We start from the raw sequence: 18,694 nt of genomic DNA on the forward strand, positions 1-18,694 counted from the left end.
AACCTAATTGTTTTTTAAGATCCAACATTGTATATGCTAAATTATATGATATTTATCGCAATGCTGCAATGTGCATATTATTTGTTGCATCCACCACCCTCACAACCCCACCATATTAACAAAAACTAATAAATTTTAAGAATGTTAATAATAACACCATTAACATTTTTGACACTCAAAATTAACAACGTCCAAAACTCATCCCATAATTAAAATGTGAATGCGAATGTCACATTTTTTAAATTTTAAATTGGTCACATTTTTTATTATTATTTATTTTAAATTATTATTATTAAATTCAATATATAAATAATATTAAACAAATTTAATTTAAAAAAAATTGAAAAGATAAGCTACTTTATGTTAAATGGATTAAAATATAAAATTATTTAAGAAAGAGAGATTTGAACCATTCCGTTTTTAAAGGAGCAGCAACTAATAACTTCTAATTCTTACCCCACAAAAATCAGAAGCCCAAGGGTTACATCATATGGAGAGTAACAATACCCATTTGTGGTGGTTAGTAAGATTACATGGCTCTTCTTATTCTCCCCATCACAACCCTAGAATTGTTTTGTTATTTTTGCCTCTCTTTAACAATCAGTTTTACACACAGTTTAATAAAAGAATACAGAAATAGGCAAAAACATAGACACAGTCACCCGGGAACCTACAATAACGAAAACCGGTTAGTTTTATACGCTGAACATGCACGCTGCTTATTCAGCTTACGACGAGACGGGGTTGGCGAAATCTTAGCGGGTCCAGGACCTGCGAGGAGCGACGTCGGCCGTCCGATTCCATAAGTGAGCGGAGGTTTAGGCGCCGCCGCCATGAAGTCCCTACATGTGGGGGAAACCACTGTGGAATCTCTCTCCTGTCATCTGTCAAACACAGACATAAACACAAGCAGTGCTTTCTTCCATAAGGTTTCCCGTCAACGCCACCCGAAACCACCGCCGGACAATGCAGTAACTATAAAAAGAAAAACAAAAATAATGAGAAGAAAAAAAATATTTATTTGTGGATCGTAAAATCTACCCTCGCCGTGAAAATTGTATTCCTTCTGGAAACCGGACGGCGTCTGCGGTTTACCCTTTAATCCTCGACGGGGTTCGTGCTGGTCATCGTTGTTGTTGAAGTTGCGTTACCTAGCTGGTTGCCTGGTTTCTATTCAACCAAACCCTGGGGGCTCTGTGGAGCACTTGAGAAAGGCCAGGGCGCGCCATAGGTGCTCGAAAGGTACGATGGATTTCACTGATATTAGATTTCATTCAGGTCTTGCCAATTTTGCCGTTTCGGGGGTCAATTGTTTCGGGCTTTTAGGGTTGATTGTGGAGTTCTTTGGGCTGTTTTCGGTCATGTGTCTGCCGAGAAAGGGCTTCTTCTGTGTAAAGTTGGGATTTTCTCTGGTTTAAAGTTTGAAACTCGCTAGATTTGCTAGCGGCCTAAAGGAATTGAAGCTTTCTGTGCGGCCGAAATATTTGGAAAGGCTAATCTTGGTTGTTCTTGATTTGCTTGCAGACGTCTCTTTGAGTAGAAAAAAATTACCTTGTATGCGGCTATATATTTGCCCTGTGACCCTGTTTTGCTCGCATCTGCTTAAGATATAGACCCCCAAAATTGGCTTGGTATGCTTTTATGGGTCGTAATTGATTTGGATTTATCAGAAACAAAGGTCGAGTTTGTCGTGAATTTTTGTTATATTTGATAATGCGTTGCAATGGGCTTATGTTTCTTTTGGTAGGCATTTGGAGAATTTATTTACATTGTGTATTTTTAATTTTCGCCGCCCCACAAACGCTGCCTAAACCGGCTTTCTCTGGGCAACAGTCCTTTTTGTAATTAGGAATCACCGGAAATCCTATGCTTTTCCCTCAATTGTTTACATATGCTTTTGGAATTGAGAATTATAGTGCATCTCCTAATTGGGTTTTGCCGAAGATAGCTTTATTGCACTCTGTGTGGTTGGTTCAAAAAGTCTACTTGGTTTGATGGCCTGCTTTAGAATTCGGCCAGTTCAGTTATGTTGAAAATTGCTCATTTTAGTAAATTTTTTCTCCTTTGATTGTGTAATTGGTTGGATTGTCCTCAAAATTGTTTGCTTCCTCCACACTTCCAAATAGAAGTCCTTTTCTGCAAAACTATCCGTGAACTTGACTATCAGATTGTTCAGATTGTAACACCAGCGGATAAAATTTCAGCAAGCAGGATACAATTTCAGTTAGCTGCAGTTCACCTTTCTTATAGTATGTTTGAAGGCAAGCGGGAATGCATGTTTCATATTCCATTGAAGAATTTTTGCAAACACTCAAACTTGATTGGTTGCAATTTGACTCGTTTATGTTTTTTTTTCAATAGAGAAGGTTCTCTGACTTATATTCTTTCCATTTAAAAAAGTTTACAATTATTCTTTCCATTTAAAAGAAGTTTACAATTGGCTAAATTAATCCGAATGGAAAAATAGGTTATTTGTAGTCTGATTACAATTCTCTTGAAATATGTTTTGGAAACTTGATGTTTTTTATCAGAAATACACAATTTCTTTGTCTGGTATGCCTTGTCATTCCTGGAAAAATTATTGCATTCTATCTCAATAAATTTGCAATAAAGTTACTGGCCTTGTTTATGCTATATTTTTGTGAACATATGCACTTTTAGTTTTCTTCTCGAAATTAGTTGATTTGTGATAAAAAGCAAGTGTAGGCTAATGTTCTTCTACTTTTCATGTCAGAAACTCTAATGCATTTTCATTTTTCCTTGAATTTTTTTGAGGATTGGGTTTCTCTTCCTTGGTGGGTTTCATTTATCGTCAGCTTCTAAATAGATAAATGTATTGAATATAGTATACTTTTCTTTATGATAGGAATTGCGGATAAAAATTTCTCAATTACTAAGGTCTACGTTTGTTGCCTGCAGGAGAGTAGGTTTTGATCTCCTTTTGATTGGTTCCATGTGTAACATTTGTCATGCGAGCAAGCTTTGTTGAAGTTATTTGTGAGGGATTTGTGTGAGGGCAATTTAAAGGGAAGTTTGTGGGTCCCTTGTTCTCTGCCAAGGGTGAAAAATGGAATGATTTGGCTTGAAAGGTTTGGTGGTATATATTCATACTCTCATTTCCAAGATAGCAGCAAAGACCTGAAAAATTGTTCCATTTATTCTTGTCATATGGGGAGGGGTTCACTATTGGTTATCTTGGCTTGCTGTTGATTTGTTAGCGAGGTGGCAACTGCATCGTTTTGCAGGCTGCCTGTTTCAGTTTTCCCAATGGCATCTGGAAATATGGAAAAGGAAGAAAATGGGGTGGTTCCAGAGGAACTACGCTGCAAGAGATCAGATGGGAAGCAGTGGAGATGCAGTGCAAGGTCTATGCCAGACAAGACTGTCTGTGAAAAGCATTATATTCAAGCAAAAAGGAGGGCTGCAAATTCTGCCAAGCGTGCCAGTGAGAAGAAGATGAGGAAAAAGGAGGAAAGCAGCGAGCCAGTGTTTGAAAACAAGCAGAATGAAGTTGAAAAGCCACATATTTCTGCCACTGCTGGGCGGGAGTTCTCTAGCATCCCAATGAATAAGAAATCAAAAGACAAGGTTCCAAAAAGCCAGCTTATGTATCAGTCAGGCACATCTATTCGACACTCCCAATTGATCAGTAGTGAAGAAGCTGAGGTGGATATCTTAAGAAACCGTGGAATTGAAAGAGAGACTGATTTTCCACGGTATCAATCCCACACACCTTTTGCTAAAACCAAAACTGCAAAAAACTTGATAAACAGGCCTCTTTTGGTGAGTTTAGCTTGTTATCATCACTTTTGTGTTGCATTGTTTACTTTTATTTTATTCCGTTATTGTCAGGATTCTCACACTTGTTTTGAACATATAACTAGTAGCACCAATTAGAATTGGCACGGCCTTGGTTAAGGAACATTCTCTGCTGTTGTGTCTCAGGATTCCTCTAGCAAGAGGACTGGTACCTTGGGTGAGGCAGAAAGTGCAATATGTCATCAATGTCAGAAGAATGACAAACTGAAGTTAGTCCGTTGTTCGAAGTGCAAAGGAAAGCGTTACTGCTTCTCCTGTATTGCTAACTGGTAGGAATAGGCTGTCCTTCCAGTGGAGAAGGATCATCTCAAATCTTAGACCATCCTGTTTTCAATATCTAGAAGCCAATAATGACAAGATCATTTGAAAATTTGTTAATATTTGGCTGTATCTAACTTTTATACACATGCTTATTTGATTTGATGGGTTTAGGTATCCCGAATATTCAGAAGAAGATATTGAAAAGGCTTGCCCATTTTGTCGTGGGAATTGCAGTTGCAAGGCATGTTTGCGTGGGAATGGACAGGTGAAGGTATTTGATCTTTTGAGAAATTTCAGTAACCTTTTTGCTATGCTGAACAAGTCGTCAGTAGATTGGAATTCCAGTCGTATTCTGTTCCTTGTTATGGGTTTGTTTGTGTTAATAGCATTACGTTTTGCACTGGTGATAGCAGTTATAATCTGTAGAAGGAAAATATCTCATATACTTGAAACTGGCATTCTTTATATGCAGGTCAGGATGCAGGAAACAGACAACACTGAGAAGATTCGGTACCTTCATTACTTTCTGTCTATGGCACTTCCTGTGCTCAAGCAGATCCACAGGGAGGAGTACTTGGAGCAAGAGGTGGAGGCCAAGATTCAAGGTGAGTAGCTTGTGGCATTCTTCTTTGCCTGGGGACAGTTTTAAATATTTGTCACATGCTCAAATTTCTGCAATGGTCTCAACATTCTTGAAATATTGCCCCTGCCTAGGTGAACCAACAATAAAGCCGGAGATTCCTAAAGCCAAACTTAATGCAGATGAGCATCTGTTCTGGTACATGTTCAAAGTTCTAATCCCCTTGTTTTTTAACTAAAATACAATTACACCCTAGGTAACATAGGATGAGGTCTAGTTATCTCCAATATTTTGAGATCATAGTCTAATATCATCATACCATCTCACATGGCAATTTGATGTCTTCTGTATTGCTACAGTGACAACTGCAAGACATCAATTGTTGATTACCATCGGAAATGCCCATATTGTTCATATGATCTTTGTCTCAGTTGTTGTCGGGGGCTTCGAGAAGGTTGTCAACCAGGTGGTGGTAAAGCAGAATTGGCCCAACAGCAGTCTACAGATAGAGGTTATTCTAGAGAGGGATTACCAAGAAATAAGCAAACAAAGGTGTCAGGCGGAAGATCAGGTTGGGAGCTTCACTCCCAGGTTACTAGCAATAGCACTGTAGACCCTACAGACAGATTACCAGATTGGAAGGCTAATAGTGATGGTAGCATTCCATGCCCTCCAAAGGAATATGGTGGCTGTGGTTGTCATTTATTAGAATTAAAACGCATTTATAGAATGAATATGATTGCAAAACTTGACAAAGAGGCAGAGGAAATGGCCAGCAGCTGCAAAGTCGCAGAGGGCTTGAAAATTTCTCACTCCTGTACCTCATGCTTCAAGTCTGGTTCTTATGGGAAAAATGGATATTCTGAAAGGAATTTACGCCAAGCAGCTCATAGGAAGGACAACAGTGACAATTATTTGTACTGTCCAACTGTACAGGATACTAAAGAAGAAGGCCTTGAGCATTTCCAGAAACACTGGATTAGAGGTCAACCGGTCATTGTGCAGAATGTTCTTGAAGGCACTTCCAGTCTGAGCTGGGACCCATTGGTCATGTTGCGGCCTGTTCGAGAGACTATGAATGGCAAGTTTAATGAGGAGACAAAGATAAAGGCCATTGATTGCTTAAATTGGTCTGAAGTAAGTTCTTTTCTCCAATCAAACTTGGAAGTATGTTTCTTTTTGAAGTAACCAAATAATTATGCACCTTGATCTAGATTGTGAAGGTTCTGTTATTTTATGGTGTTCATAGTTATCTTTATATAAAGTTGCATCTCATTCACAAAGAGAAGCTTTGATATCATGATGTTTAAAGATGTCTCATTAGTGAGTTAGCTGCATTTTGAATATTTTAATCCTGCATAATTAACAGTTAGGAGTTATATCCTTTATTTTTTATTTTTAAATAGTTAAATCAATATACTGAGTACATTGTACAGTCCAGTTGTTGCCTTAATAACAGGATCTGAAAATATTTCTGATCAGAATCCCCGGCTGAATTTTTGTTGGAAAATTTCATTTATATTTATATCTAAATCTTGTATAACTAATGGTAATTTATTCCAGTAGTGGTGATTTTTTTCTTGAATTTATCTTCAAAAATTCTTTTTGCTTGGAAAATTAGTTTAAATCAAAATACAAGTAATTATACAGGATACATCAAGTCTGCCCAAATTCTAGCATGATGGCCTATTTTTAGCAGCAACCTGGTTCTTTCCTTTGTAACTTGATCTTTTACCCCATAGTCTCTCTTAGTTATTGTGCTACTGATTTACATACAAAATTTGTCCAACTCTGCTGACTGTTTATTACAAAAACTGGATATGCTGAAGGGTCTTACAATTCTCACAGCCAAATTCATTGCAGAACAAATTGGATTAACCAAAGGACTGACTGATCACATACAAGGCTAGCAAAAATAAGCGGTGCCTAATGGGAGATACTACTTAGTATGCCTTATTTACAGAATATTTTGAGGTTTCCATGTTATCAACCAAGCGTATTTTAGTTTCTTAATTATTGAATTAAATTTTTTAATGCTAAAGGTTTTCATTTTTGTTGTTGACATTGTATGAATTGAATTTGAGTTGGGGGGGGTTTGAATTTTCATATGGAAGGACCTAATTCAATGGAATTTCACTACTATGATGGCAACCATTTCTTTTTCATCACAAGTGACATTATTTGAGGATCCTTGGCACTTGAAGGAAAAGTTTCTAATTAGATGTTTTCAGATTGCTTCATACTCCAAGGGCGGGGAAGGGGGGGAGGGATTCTTTGCATTGATGGATCAACATAATTGACTTATGGGGTTTAGGATTGAGATCTAACAATCAATCTGAGGCATATGCTCTCCTTAAGGGCCTATTATTGGCCCATGCTCAAAATCTATCACACCTCTCAATCATCGAGAACTCAAGAATTATCATACAACACATGGTCACAGGCTCTCTACCAAAGGATCTGCACCTAAAAAATATTATCTAGCTAATCTGAGTAATAATACTAAGGAAGTTTCAAACATAAAAGTTTCACCATGTATTCTGTTAGAACAATCAGTTCACAGATTCTCTGGGCGAGACCCCAAGAGAGTAGGAATTGCAAAATTTGTCCCTAATTTGAGTCTCTAATCAGGGAAATTGAGCAATATGGGGTTGGTTAGACATCAATACAATACTCACACAAGAAAAGAATGAATTCAAATACTTAAATAAGAGTAGCATAACTGCGTATGTTCTACATCTTGTGTTGTGTTGAACATATTTTAAAAAATGGGAAAAAACCCAATGACTGAAAATTAGAGTTAAATCATTATTTTTCTCTAACAGCTTAATGCAAAGAGGGTGTCTGTAACTTGTTGCCTCATTACATTAATAGAAATCAGCATTGTTAAAAAGCCACAAATGACAATAAACCACAATGTAGTAGGACCTCTAGGTCTTGAACATGGGTCATTGTGGTGACAAACGCCATAAGTTGACCTCAATGTGATGGCATGTGTTTTGTATTTGTAGAATAGCAAAATTGGTGGAGTGATCATCTTTGACCACACAGGTTTGAGGGCCATTCTGAGATTGACTTGGTATGGGGACAAAACAATAACAATTGCTTGATCTTTGTGACATTGGGCATTTGGGTTGGAAAACTCGTAGATACTTTAGAGGTTGGCCAAGAGGAAGGCTGCGTAAAAGCATGGGCCAAGCAATCGTGGGCTTTTTGGGCTCAGTGAAGCCTTGCCACATTGCATGGAATTGAAACAAGGTAGATTGCTCGGAGGCCACTCTCTAGAGCTTGTTTAACTTGACATTGATGATTGGATAGTGTTGAGCCAACCAGTCATTAATGCCAAGTTAGCGGATTCATGAGTTGGTCTCTAACGACTTCTAGTCATTCCACCAAGTAGTTGGAGCAGGCATGCCCAACTTGATAAATAGGTCATTGTAGACCAACTCATGCATATGCTAAATGATAGGTTTGTCGGGTTTGTTTAATTAAAGGTCTGCATTTAGCATAGCTCATGGGTTTTAGTTTTGCATACATTAATCAAAGGGATGGCTAACAAATTCATATTCAGTCCCCTCTTGGGCAGTTACGGTATCTTTGGGTCTACAATCTTTTTAGCGACCTCCTCAAGCACCAGCATTTTGAGCTAGTGGAGTTGAGACTGAATTTAAGGACCCCAGGCTTGTCAAATCTCATGGCTTTGAGCTCTTTTAGCACAATTTTCTATGCTTGTTTCTCATTGCTGTAAATTGTTTGTTGTAACTTCATTGGAGAGGTCTATTTCGACACAAACTTGTTTATTGGGTCATGGAGCATAAGACTTTACACCATAGTAGCAGAATTCTGTAACTTTTTGGAAATTCAGCCAAGAATTTAGTTTGGCTGAATTTCTGCCAAAAATGCTATTTGTACCATACAATATTTATCCGGAGAAACATAATTTGTAACTTCAATTTTGATTTAATAATTATCAAATTAAAATTCAATCGAGTTTATAACATGGAAATCTCGGATATTCTGGAAATAAGGCCTATTATGAGTTTTCTGTCTGTAGGAAGCACTTTCAGACTCTTCAAGAAATTTAAAACTTTATACTAATATTTTTCATATTAGGCATAGAAGTTTTTGAGAATCGGATTTTTCCAACATGCTTTTACAGAATCTTATCGAATCCAAATTGATATGTTTTAACTATGAGTTACATTGCTCAAAAAAAATAAACTTTCCAAATGGTGCAACCAAACCATAGAAAAAATGGCACAAAGATTTAGGGAGATTAGGGGAAGTCTACCTAAACTAGTGCGTGGACCTGGGCCAGTAAGAATTTGTCCCACAGGGATATGACAGCCAAGATCATGTTGATTTTGTTGGAAATACTGAAAGTGGGGTGAATCAGTATTTCACTTACAATTACTTAATTATTAAATTTCAGAGCATCAACACAAATCAAAACATAAATCAGCCACACATCACAATAGCAATACACAAGAAATTTTTAGGTGGAAAACCTTTCGGGAGAAAAACCACTGAACGTTTTTCTAATATAATTTATGAGTACACTATTTCTCAGCTCCAACTGAAAGGGAATCTCCAACTTCTTAGTACTCTAGAAAAAGATTCAATTTATTAGGAAGCTCTAACTGGAAGGACGCTCCAACGCCTTGGTTTTAGCAGTTCCAATTGGAAGGACTCTCCAATGCCTTGGTTTTATCAGCTCCAACTGAAAGGATGCTCCAAAACCCTGCAAGCTTCAACTTGCCGTAGCACCACCCTGCCACTCTGAAGTATTTTCAGGCTTCAACCTGAGGGAGACTTTACTCTCCTCCTTGAACCACCCAACCACCCATGGTGTGCCAAAGACTACATCGACTGCCAAACTTCAGAACTGCTCAGTATAGCATAGTGCAATGTAACAGAATCACAAGTCGTACCTCTGATTGCAATACTTGATAATGCCTTCAATCAACAACCTTCATCTCTCTGAATGCAATAGTCAATCAACAATTACTGAACAATTCACATAACATGTTTCATACCTGAAGTCTGCTGATGTGAAGTGTGCCACTAACTGCCAAGTGTTGTGCCTGAAGATGCTTCTTTTTGTCCTTTCAAAACATTATGCTGCCTTCAATGAAGTTGCCTCAGATCCTGAATCACTTAGAAGTTAAAACCTCAACATGACCTTGATCAGCCTCTCACAGGTATGTATTGATCCAAACTTGAACAGATACTTCAGATTTATTCAATAAATAATATCTCTAGTTCAGGTGTGAATTAACTCTCACAGATAACTTGACAACATGCCACAGAAATAGGTCTTGGATTGCAAGCCTCAGATAGATAATTTCGACCACAGAACAGACTTCAAAAAGGCACAGAATGTCAACGTTCCGAGCTTCTGGAAGGGCTAAGATGGTGGGTGATTAAGCTTCATAGTATCTGCCTTAGAAGAGTGCAAAGGAAGATCTGAGCCATTGAAGTTGTTACAAAATAGAGAGCCTCAGACCAGGTCGTATCAACCCACAGAACCCTCCAAAGCAGCCTCAAGAAAAAGGAAATCCGAGTCTCAGAAAAACGTCCCACAGAGAGTTCCGAATCATCAACAAAGTTGCCTCAGAAAATCAGATATTCTTCACTGATTAGGGCACAGAAAATTGCTTTAGAAAAATCAACGCAGGTTGCCTCAAACTGTCTTGGATCAGCCACAAAAGGGTCCTAAATCAATCTGCAACAGGCCACAGAACAGGCCTTTTGACCAGCAAAGATACTCCACAGAAGAGGTCTAAAGATTAAACCCAAAAGTGTCAGAAATTTCAGTGAACCATGACAATTAATGCCCTTAAAACAGAGGCAAACACTGCCTCAAAAGAGTTTGAACTTCGGATTGTCCTCATGATGCCTCAGAAACTGAGCTTGTCTTTTCCTCAGAATTCCTCCTTCCAGTTCAGATTTGATCCATATAAACTTCAATTTAACTTAAACAAAAACTTGGCCCTCCTACTTCAGATAGATGTGTATGCTCCTGGCCTCATAACAGAAGATAAGCTTGATATTTCATGAATCAAATTGATGATCTGAAGAGGAGACGAGTACTCAATTTATAGTGATGGAGAGGGCTTCTAGAGGGGCTGACATGGCCTTGAATGATGGAGCCAAACTTAAAATTAAATTTGAATTTTCAAAAAAAATGGAGCCAATACTTAACCACCTTTGGAGGCCGACTTGAATTCCAATTTACAATTAATATTCCTCCTTTGCAAGCCGAAATTGACCAGGATATTCCTTATTTGATGGTTTAATAGGTCCATCATATTAATTTGATTTTCTTGAAAATAAGTGCCACTAATATACCAATCATCAAGCTGCCCTTAGCATCTCTTATTAGGGCACTCCAACCATATAATGGGGCTCCAACTTTGACTAGACATATCTCCTCAACCGTGAGGAGTTATGTGGCATGCCACCTACCGTTGGAATTGGCACGATGAGGAGAATCAAATGAAGATGGTCTTGAACCCAAAAACACTGATCTTCCCTGTCATTTTCTTCTTTAAAGGTGGACTTCTTCTGGCTGCTGCTTGGGTTGACATCAATGACAACCAAATTCCAATAGATTTTTCAAGTGCAATAGATACAAGCACAATTCCTGAAATTGATAAGTACTTCTACTGATATTAAATATTATCTTCGCACTTCCAGATTATCATTAAACAATTATATTTCAGAAATTCAAACATAAAATGCAGTAGGACAGTAGAGATCACAATAGAACAATAATGCACAAAGACACAACAAATTTTACCCTGGGAAAACCCTCTTCTAGGGAAAAAACCAGCAACCTTTTCTTAGAGAAATTATCCAATTCAACAAGAGATACAATCTGATTTTCTGTCAAACTTGGCCAATTTGACCATACAAACTAGCTAGGTCAAACCTGGTCCAAACTGCTCAGAATATCAGTCAAACATCTGCCCAAGAATTTGGTCAACTCTGCCCAAACCTCAGTCAAACACTGCCCAGAAATCTCAGTCAAATCTGCTTCAGAAAGTCTCGGTCAACTGTGGTCAAACCTGCCTCAGACAGCCTGCGGTCAACTCAGAATTTCGGTCAACAATATGCTTCAGAAATTTGGTCAACTTCTGTGGTCAACAAAGCAAGGAGGTTTGGTCAACCCTCCAAAACCTCAGTCAAACAGAGCAGATAATACTTGGTCAATGCTGGTCAACTTCAGATCCTTCTTCCTCCTTCACATGTGAACAGAAGACTTCTTGATTGATGATCCAAATTTGAATTGGATGCCCAATGGAGAGGTCAAATGGTCTTTTTATATAGGTCAAACCATGTGGGTTTTGACCAAGGGTCAAGCCCAGTCAAATGGAGGGGCCGACCTGTCCTCCTGGAGCCGACATGAACTGAAGAAAAAAATATTTTCTTTCCTTTTGAAGACCAACCGTAGCTACAAAAATCAACAGATCATCCTTCACATCCATTGCCTCCTTTTGAGGACTTCCATACCATAGAATATGTGTGCTCAGCAAACTGAAACAGTAAGAAACCATTAGTGAGGTTCTGATTCCAACTTTGCAATCATAAGGCTCCCAGATTTTTGCAAAGCATGTAAGATAACAATCTTAAGGTGGACCTAACCTAAGAAATCACCCACACAAGTTTGGTGATGCACGTGCTCCACTATATTTTTTGGCTTTCAATTTGTAATTTGCAAGTCTTGCAGAGAATGCTGTAAGTACACAAAGAAAATTTGATAGCAACTCTTAAGTGATGATGAGGCATCCCAGTCATTAACTGCATCCTTTCTTTATGCATTCTGCTCCAGAAATTCTGCAAACATATACATCGTCATGGTTGTCATCATGGCTGAGTCACAGGTTGTCCATGTTGGGGAAAATCCTTATTGGGTTTCATATGCTTGTTTTGCTTTTTGAAATGCTTCAAAAATTATCTTTGCTGTCTGTTTATACTATACTATATATAGAAAGCTGCATTTTGCATTTTTTAATATACAGTGTTCCAGTCATATCGACATTTGACATCTTTGGTAATGTCTAATTTTAAGTGTACATCCAAGATAGCACCAATGTCTGCATCCTGTTAATCAAATCTGACAGCATATTTTAATGAGAGATTGAGAATGGTTCTCATCTGTTGAAGAGAACTTGGTGGTTCACTAACCATCCTGATAATACTATTCACTGCAAGCACTTAGTAGATTGGAGGATGAGTTGTAAAGACTTGTTTTCTGAGTTATGCCTGATAAAGTGGATATGGGGAAAATCTTTGATGCGTTTCTCTGGATAAAATTTTGTCCTGGTTATAATTTTTGTTAAGATTAAAGTTTTAGCTAACATCAAGGTTATCGCAATTTCTTCTGTCATTTGAGATCTCTGTGCACGTACTATGAATTATGCTTCGTTGTAGAAATGATTTAAAATCTAAGTTTGAACTTTCATAAACATGTGCAACTCATAAAAGGCAAAGACAGAAATATGACCTATTGATCTTTACCCACAAGCAGTCAAGCTTGCAAAGTGAGTAGTTTATACCAGTGACTTCCAGAAATCAGTATCTTTCTTTTTATTGCTTATTTTTCAAAATTTTTAAAACATCCATAATGAGCTGGAAGGAGATAGACTTAATCAGAATGAAAAAGCATGTTTATTTTCTGAAGTTCAAAAGAAAGCAATGAGATTTATTTTCTTTATTGCAATCTTTGCCTTTTGAGTTGTTTACTGCTGAGCTTTGCACTATGTCTTGGGGGCTGATTACTTGTACATTTAGCTTAAGATAGCAGACACTCTACGCGATCTCTTCTTTGTGCTTTTGCCTAAAGTGTGAAGTATATTCTCCTGAAAGTTTTTCATTGTGACAAAGCTGAAAGATTTTTCATTATTACCATCTCCAACCCCTGGTTGTACACATAATTATATAAGCATTGCTTCACTTCTGATTTCTCTGCTATAGACAACAGCATTTTTTTTCCAGCCCACCTTTTTTTGTTTTATGTTATTTGGTTCCATCTCTATGTTCTCATAAAAGAGAAATGCTCCTACTTTTTAGAGCTGTAATTACATAGAACATTTGTGCATCTCCCTGCCTCCCAAAAACTTTTGAATTTCATAGAATATAAATTTTGGTGTGACCCTTTGCATTTTTATAAGTTGGTTTGTCTGAAGAAATGTTGGAGTTGTGACGCTGATATAAAGTGGTTGCCTTTTAGAGGAAAAATCACTAAAATAGCTGGGTTTCTCCAATAATGCACCTGCTTTAGTAGCTCATTTGTTTGTTTATTTTCAATTCAAGTTCTAGGTGTTTTTAGTGGGTTAGATGTGTTACACAGATTTCATTAATCCTTTCACATTATCTGTTCCTGAGTTCTGTATGTACTACAAGATATTATTTTATGCTGTGCTGATTCAATCCTTTCACTATTTATTTTGTTATCCTTTCGAATCTTAGTAGTTTGTACAATAAGCTAATGCATCTGCTTATGCATGTGGTGGTTCAGATTGAAATCAGCGTCAACCAATTTTTCAAAGGGTATGCAGATGGTCAAATGCATAAAAATGGTTGGCCTTTGATGTTGAAGCTGAAGGATTGGCCACCACGAAATTTCTTTGAAGAACGTTTACCACGCCATAGAGCTGAATTCATTAATGCATTGCCCTTTCATGAGTACACACATCCTGAATGGGGCCTTCTTAATCTGGCAGCAAAGCTTCCTGATAATTGCTTAAAGCCTGATATAGGACCCAGAACTTACATTGCTTATGGGACAAGTGAAGAACTTGGCCGAGGTGATTCTGTTACTAATTTGCACTGTGATATGTATGATGTGGTAAGTATTTATCCATAGAAAATCCTAAGCTGTTTTTCAGTTTTGTGCTTTTGGTTAGTATTTCTTTTTGCTTTTGTTTTTCAAAAGAAACTGGAAAATCTATATTATGAAGGTCTGCAGCAAAAGCTGAACAGTGAAAAGTACATGGAGAAAGCTGCCATGATCTGTTCAGTAAGCTAGGCATAGAGAGTGCCAAAGACAAAATTTTAAGTCTGTCCTTAGCAATAGCCTTCAGAAAATTCCTGTTAGTATATATGCTGAAAAGGATATCTAATATAAGTACTGATTTACAAAACATAGAAATTAATGGAAAACATATTTACTGATGACATCATATTGTCCAGTGTTGGTAGGATGAGAATCTCGGTTAACCAGATCCATGTCCTCCATCATTGATGCAGTGTCTTCTTCCTTGAGGTCTTGTTGAGCTGAATTGATTGACATTCTGTAATTGTGCTTTTAGTTAGTAATACTAGCAATATTATCTCCTCAAGAGAAATGAGAAATCCATCTATTTTAAGATAATTTCAGCATTCCTGTACATCTCCTATTCTCATTCTCCCTTTTTTTTTATGTTAATAATGGCCACAGCAATAAATAAAATTTTGGTGAATGAAAGAGTGTCATAGAGCTGAGAAGTTGCACTGTTCCTAAGGCCTGCAACATATGGACAGTTACTGCATTGAAGACATAATGTGCTGGGTTTTTTAATACTAGTTTAATGATATTGCTTTGGCTGTGGACGAAATCATCCAGTTTTCAAATGAGCTGTATTTTATTTAGTCCTTCATTAGCTGGCTAGAAAACATCTTCCTATCAATATCTTATATTGACAACACTTGCTAGCTATGTGACACATTTTAGATGGTTTTTCCTTCTGATATAACTATTACAAGAATATATAAAATGGTATTTAGCTTTTGCTGCTACTATTTACCTCTCTCTGTCTGATTGTTATGGAATATTCTTCGGAGCATGTTTTTTCTCAGGGTAACAAAAGTGCAAATATCTTTTGTTCCTTTCAGGTAAATGTATTGACTCATACAGCTGAAGTCAAGTTCCCAGGGTGGCAGCAACTTAAGATAGATAAAATTCAAAGATCATTAAGAGCATTAGATTCGGAAGAACCTTATGAAGACTCAGATAGGATTGGAAATTCCTTTGGTGAAGAAGAGAGAGGAAAAACAACTAAAATTGAGGCATCATCATTTGATGTTTCTGTGTCTCAAAGCAACAGAAAAGTTTCTTCAAGTCAAACTACTGATGAATGCCTTAATGATAATGACATTGAATCTAGTTTGAGGGCAAAGTCTCTTGATTATATGGAAGAGCAAAATTGGGATATAGATGGAGCAAAATATGATGGTTCAGAAAAGTGGAAAGCTCATAGTAGTGAACAAAAGGATCTTGGTACAATACCAACAAAGGTGGAAGGAAGGATTGGAAATAGAGAGAATAGTTTAGATGTCACACGTGGTGGAGCTCTTTGGGACATTTTCCGGAGAGAGGACATACCAAAGTTACAGGATTATTTATTAAAGCACTGTCAAGACTTCAGACATAGCAGAAATGTATCTGTTGATTCGGTAATCTCAAAGACCTGTAGTTTGCTTCATTTTCATGGGGATGCACTTTGCAAAATTTATTTTTGGCTATAATTCAAACCAGCTTGGAAACAATATGTTAATTATGTTATCTTGTCAATGTCTTTGCCTCAGGTTGTCCACCCCATTCATGATCAAACTTTTTACTTGAATGAAGGTCATAAAAAGAAATTGAAAGAGGAATACCGTAAGCAGTGCTGCCTTGCCATATCAAAAACTCTTCTATTGGCTGTAGTAGTGCACATTTTCTTATAATGCAAATGTTTTTTTTAAAGTAATTGTAAACCAATGTTTGCTAATTTTGCAGAAGTTGAGCCATGGACATTTGAACAACACCTTGGTGAGGCAGTTTTTATTCCAGCTGGATGTCCTCATCAAGTTAGAAACTTGAAGGTGAGGTTTCAATACTCCAAACCACATGTGTATGGCTGTTTTTTTCCAATATTTCCAATTAAATTCTGAAATATACTATAAATGAATTGCATTTTCAGCACAATAAAACCCTAGGTGGGATGGTGTCACATACCTACCATCAAATAATCCACACTCCATTAGAACTACATAAAAACATAAAAAGGTGGGCACAACAACCATATCGTAGGGACAACCATTCTAACAGTTGGGAAGCTGTCGGTATTGGGCTCCCATCCTTGTTTTTCTTGGGAAAATACTGATGAGTCATATTAGATATAAGTTGCCTGGTTGGATGGGTATGGCTGCAGGTATGAGTATGACACTTTCTGAAACAAGGGGCAGGGGAATGTCAGAGGTAGATAGAAATTTGATTTTTTATGTATTTAAAAATAAATAAATTAAAACAAGAAACATAACTAAAATTTATGTAAATCAGCAATAATACAGATTCATTTTCAGATTCGAAGTGTTCAATTTATTCAATAATTTGTCACTTGACAATCAACACTGAACCTTGATTAGAAAAACTTGATCATTGTCATTGATAGCTTTCTACTCATAAACCAAGTACATCAAAAAAATTGCTCAATAACATCTCCAAAAATGAAACAGAAAAATAACATAGCTGGACTCTCAAAGAAAATGTTTTTGCTGCATCATTGCCATTGTTGCTTAGATCCTCAATTGTCTGTTGATGCTCACAACATATTTCCACAATAGATAGAGAGGGTTTGTTTCCATGGTGGAAAAATTTGAGTGAAGAAAAATAAGAATCTGAAAGTGAAATCTGAATACTGGAGGATGCTGAAAATGCTGAGAAAGTATTGTTGGAGCTGAAAATGTGAGCTCTAGATGGAGCTTAACATTTAGCCTCTTCAATCTTTATTGCTATCCACGAATTCCTGGCAAGAAATGTGACACAGAAACCCCTTATGTTCTTCTTCTCTTCCAGACTGCTGGTCTCTTCAAGTTGAGAATGGAAGCATAAAAGCTAAGTTGCACTGAAACGGATACGGGAACGGATACGGATACGGGGTTTGAAACGGATACGACAAATTTTCAAAATATGAGGATACGATACGGCAAGGAAACGACATATATATATATATATATATATATGTCATATTACCATTCATCTTTTAGAATCTAGAATCTAGAATCTATATCTAAAAATGCATAGTCATCGTCATGAATTCAACATAAACAAATCATCATCATCAATTCAGCATAAAAATTGTCATCATCATTAGTGATTATTATAACATTCAACATATTATCATCATCATTAATAATGTAATCAGAAATGCAACAGCCTTTGTGCTTTCGGGTCCAACTCCTTCAAAGAATGTGTCATGCATGGCATATGATATCTATCTTCCTTGCATGACAATTAAAAGGCCCATGGGATCATTGGGATATTCCATCAAGACCTATCTGAACATTTCAATCTTCTCAATGTCAGCTTGGTCTTGTGACTATATGCAGGCACAAGATTGGCTAGAGAAGATTTGTTATATTGGAGGGATTTATGAAATCAAAAGCAAAATCAATGACAATTAACAAAACCTTAACCAAATGAAAATTAATCGCTCAAATAAATCTCTTTACGAAGACATTCATCAAACCCCTTTATTTGCATTTTTGAACATCTATCTTTTTCTTAGTAAGAATTTTTGATAAATATATGGAGTGTTGTTGTTTCTAAAGATTTAGAAAAGATTTTATGAGACTCTGTTTATAGTGAGTTTATTTGCAAATCTGATTTCTTCATTTTTATTATTTATTTATGGCTATGCAAATTTTCAAGCTTTTTAACATTTTAAGGGTGGATTTTGATCACAATTTTCGTGGATCCGTTTTACCGGAAACGGATCCAAAAAAATTTAAATCCCTTGGAAACGTATCCAATTCCAAATCTAAAGTTTCCGATTTTTTGAAACGGCACAAAAACGTTTTTACAGTGTTTCGGACAAGAATCGTATCCGTTTATGTATCGGAAACGGGGATCCGCGTTTCTGGGAAATTCTTCAGGAGTTTCCGGTAACTTAGCATAAAAGTGAGAGATTAGTTAAGGTTTTGTGGTTCATAAAGGGCCCTAGCAAGTGATGTTTGGGGTTTCCCAGTTGGGCCCCACCTTTTTTATATATGAATGTCTTATGTCCT

The 18,694-nt window shown here is 37.0% G+C and overlaps 1 protein-coding gene across 2 annotated transcripts in view; it reads left to right on the forward strand.

Annotated features, from left to right (window-relative positions):
- Positions 1 to 622: 622 nt before the first annotated feature.
- The window catches only part of LOC149141396 (lysine-specific demethylase JMJ27-like), a 35,728-nt gene continuing 17,656 nt past the window's right edge, over positions 623 to 18,694 (forward strand). Inside the window, exons 1-11 of one of the 2 annotated variants that reach the window (XM_089450181.1) lie at positions 623 to 1,242; positions 2,920 to 3,783; positions 3,946 to 4,088; positions 4,252 to 4,351; positions 4,553 to 4,685; positions 4,795 to 4,858; positions 5,020 to 5,797; positions 14,184 to 14,513; positions 15,539 to 16,099; positions 16,232 to 16,304; positions 16,425 to 16,510. In XM_089450181.1, the coding sequence (XP_089306307.1) occupies positions 3,268 to 3,783; positions 3,946 to 4,088; positions 4,252 to 4,351; positions 4,553 to 4,685; positions 4,795 to 4,858; positions 5,020 to 5,797; positions 14,184 to 14,513; positions 15,539 to 16,099; positions 16,232 to 16,304; positions 16,425 to 16,510 (2,784 nt within the window). In that variant the 5' untranslated portion in view covers positions 623 to 1,242; positions 2,920 to 3,267. The remainder of the gene's footprint in view (positions 1,243 to 2,919; positions 3,784 to 3,945; positions 4,089 to 4,251; positions 4,352 to 4,552; positions 4,686 to 4,794; positions 4,859 to 5,019; positions 5,798 to 14,183; positions 14,514 to 15,538; positions 16,100 to 16,231; positions 16,305 to 16,424; positions 16,511 to 18,694) is intronic. The other variant, XM_089450182.1, reaches the window with a different exon arrangement.

This window comes from Pinus tabuliformis, chromosome X, assembly GCF_031772625.1.
Source record: "Pinus tabuliformis cultivar Carrire ecotype Pingquan chromosome X, CPIR1, whole genome shotgun sequence".
NCBI lineage: Eukaryota > Viridiplantae > Streptophyta > Pinopsida > Pinales > Pinaceae > Pinus > Pinus tabuliformis.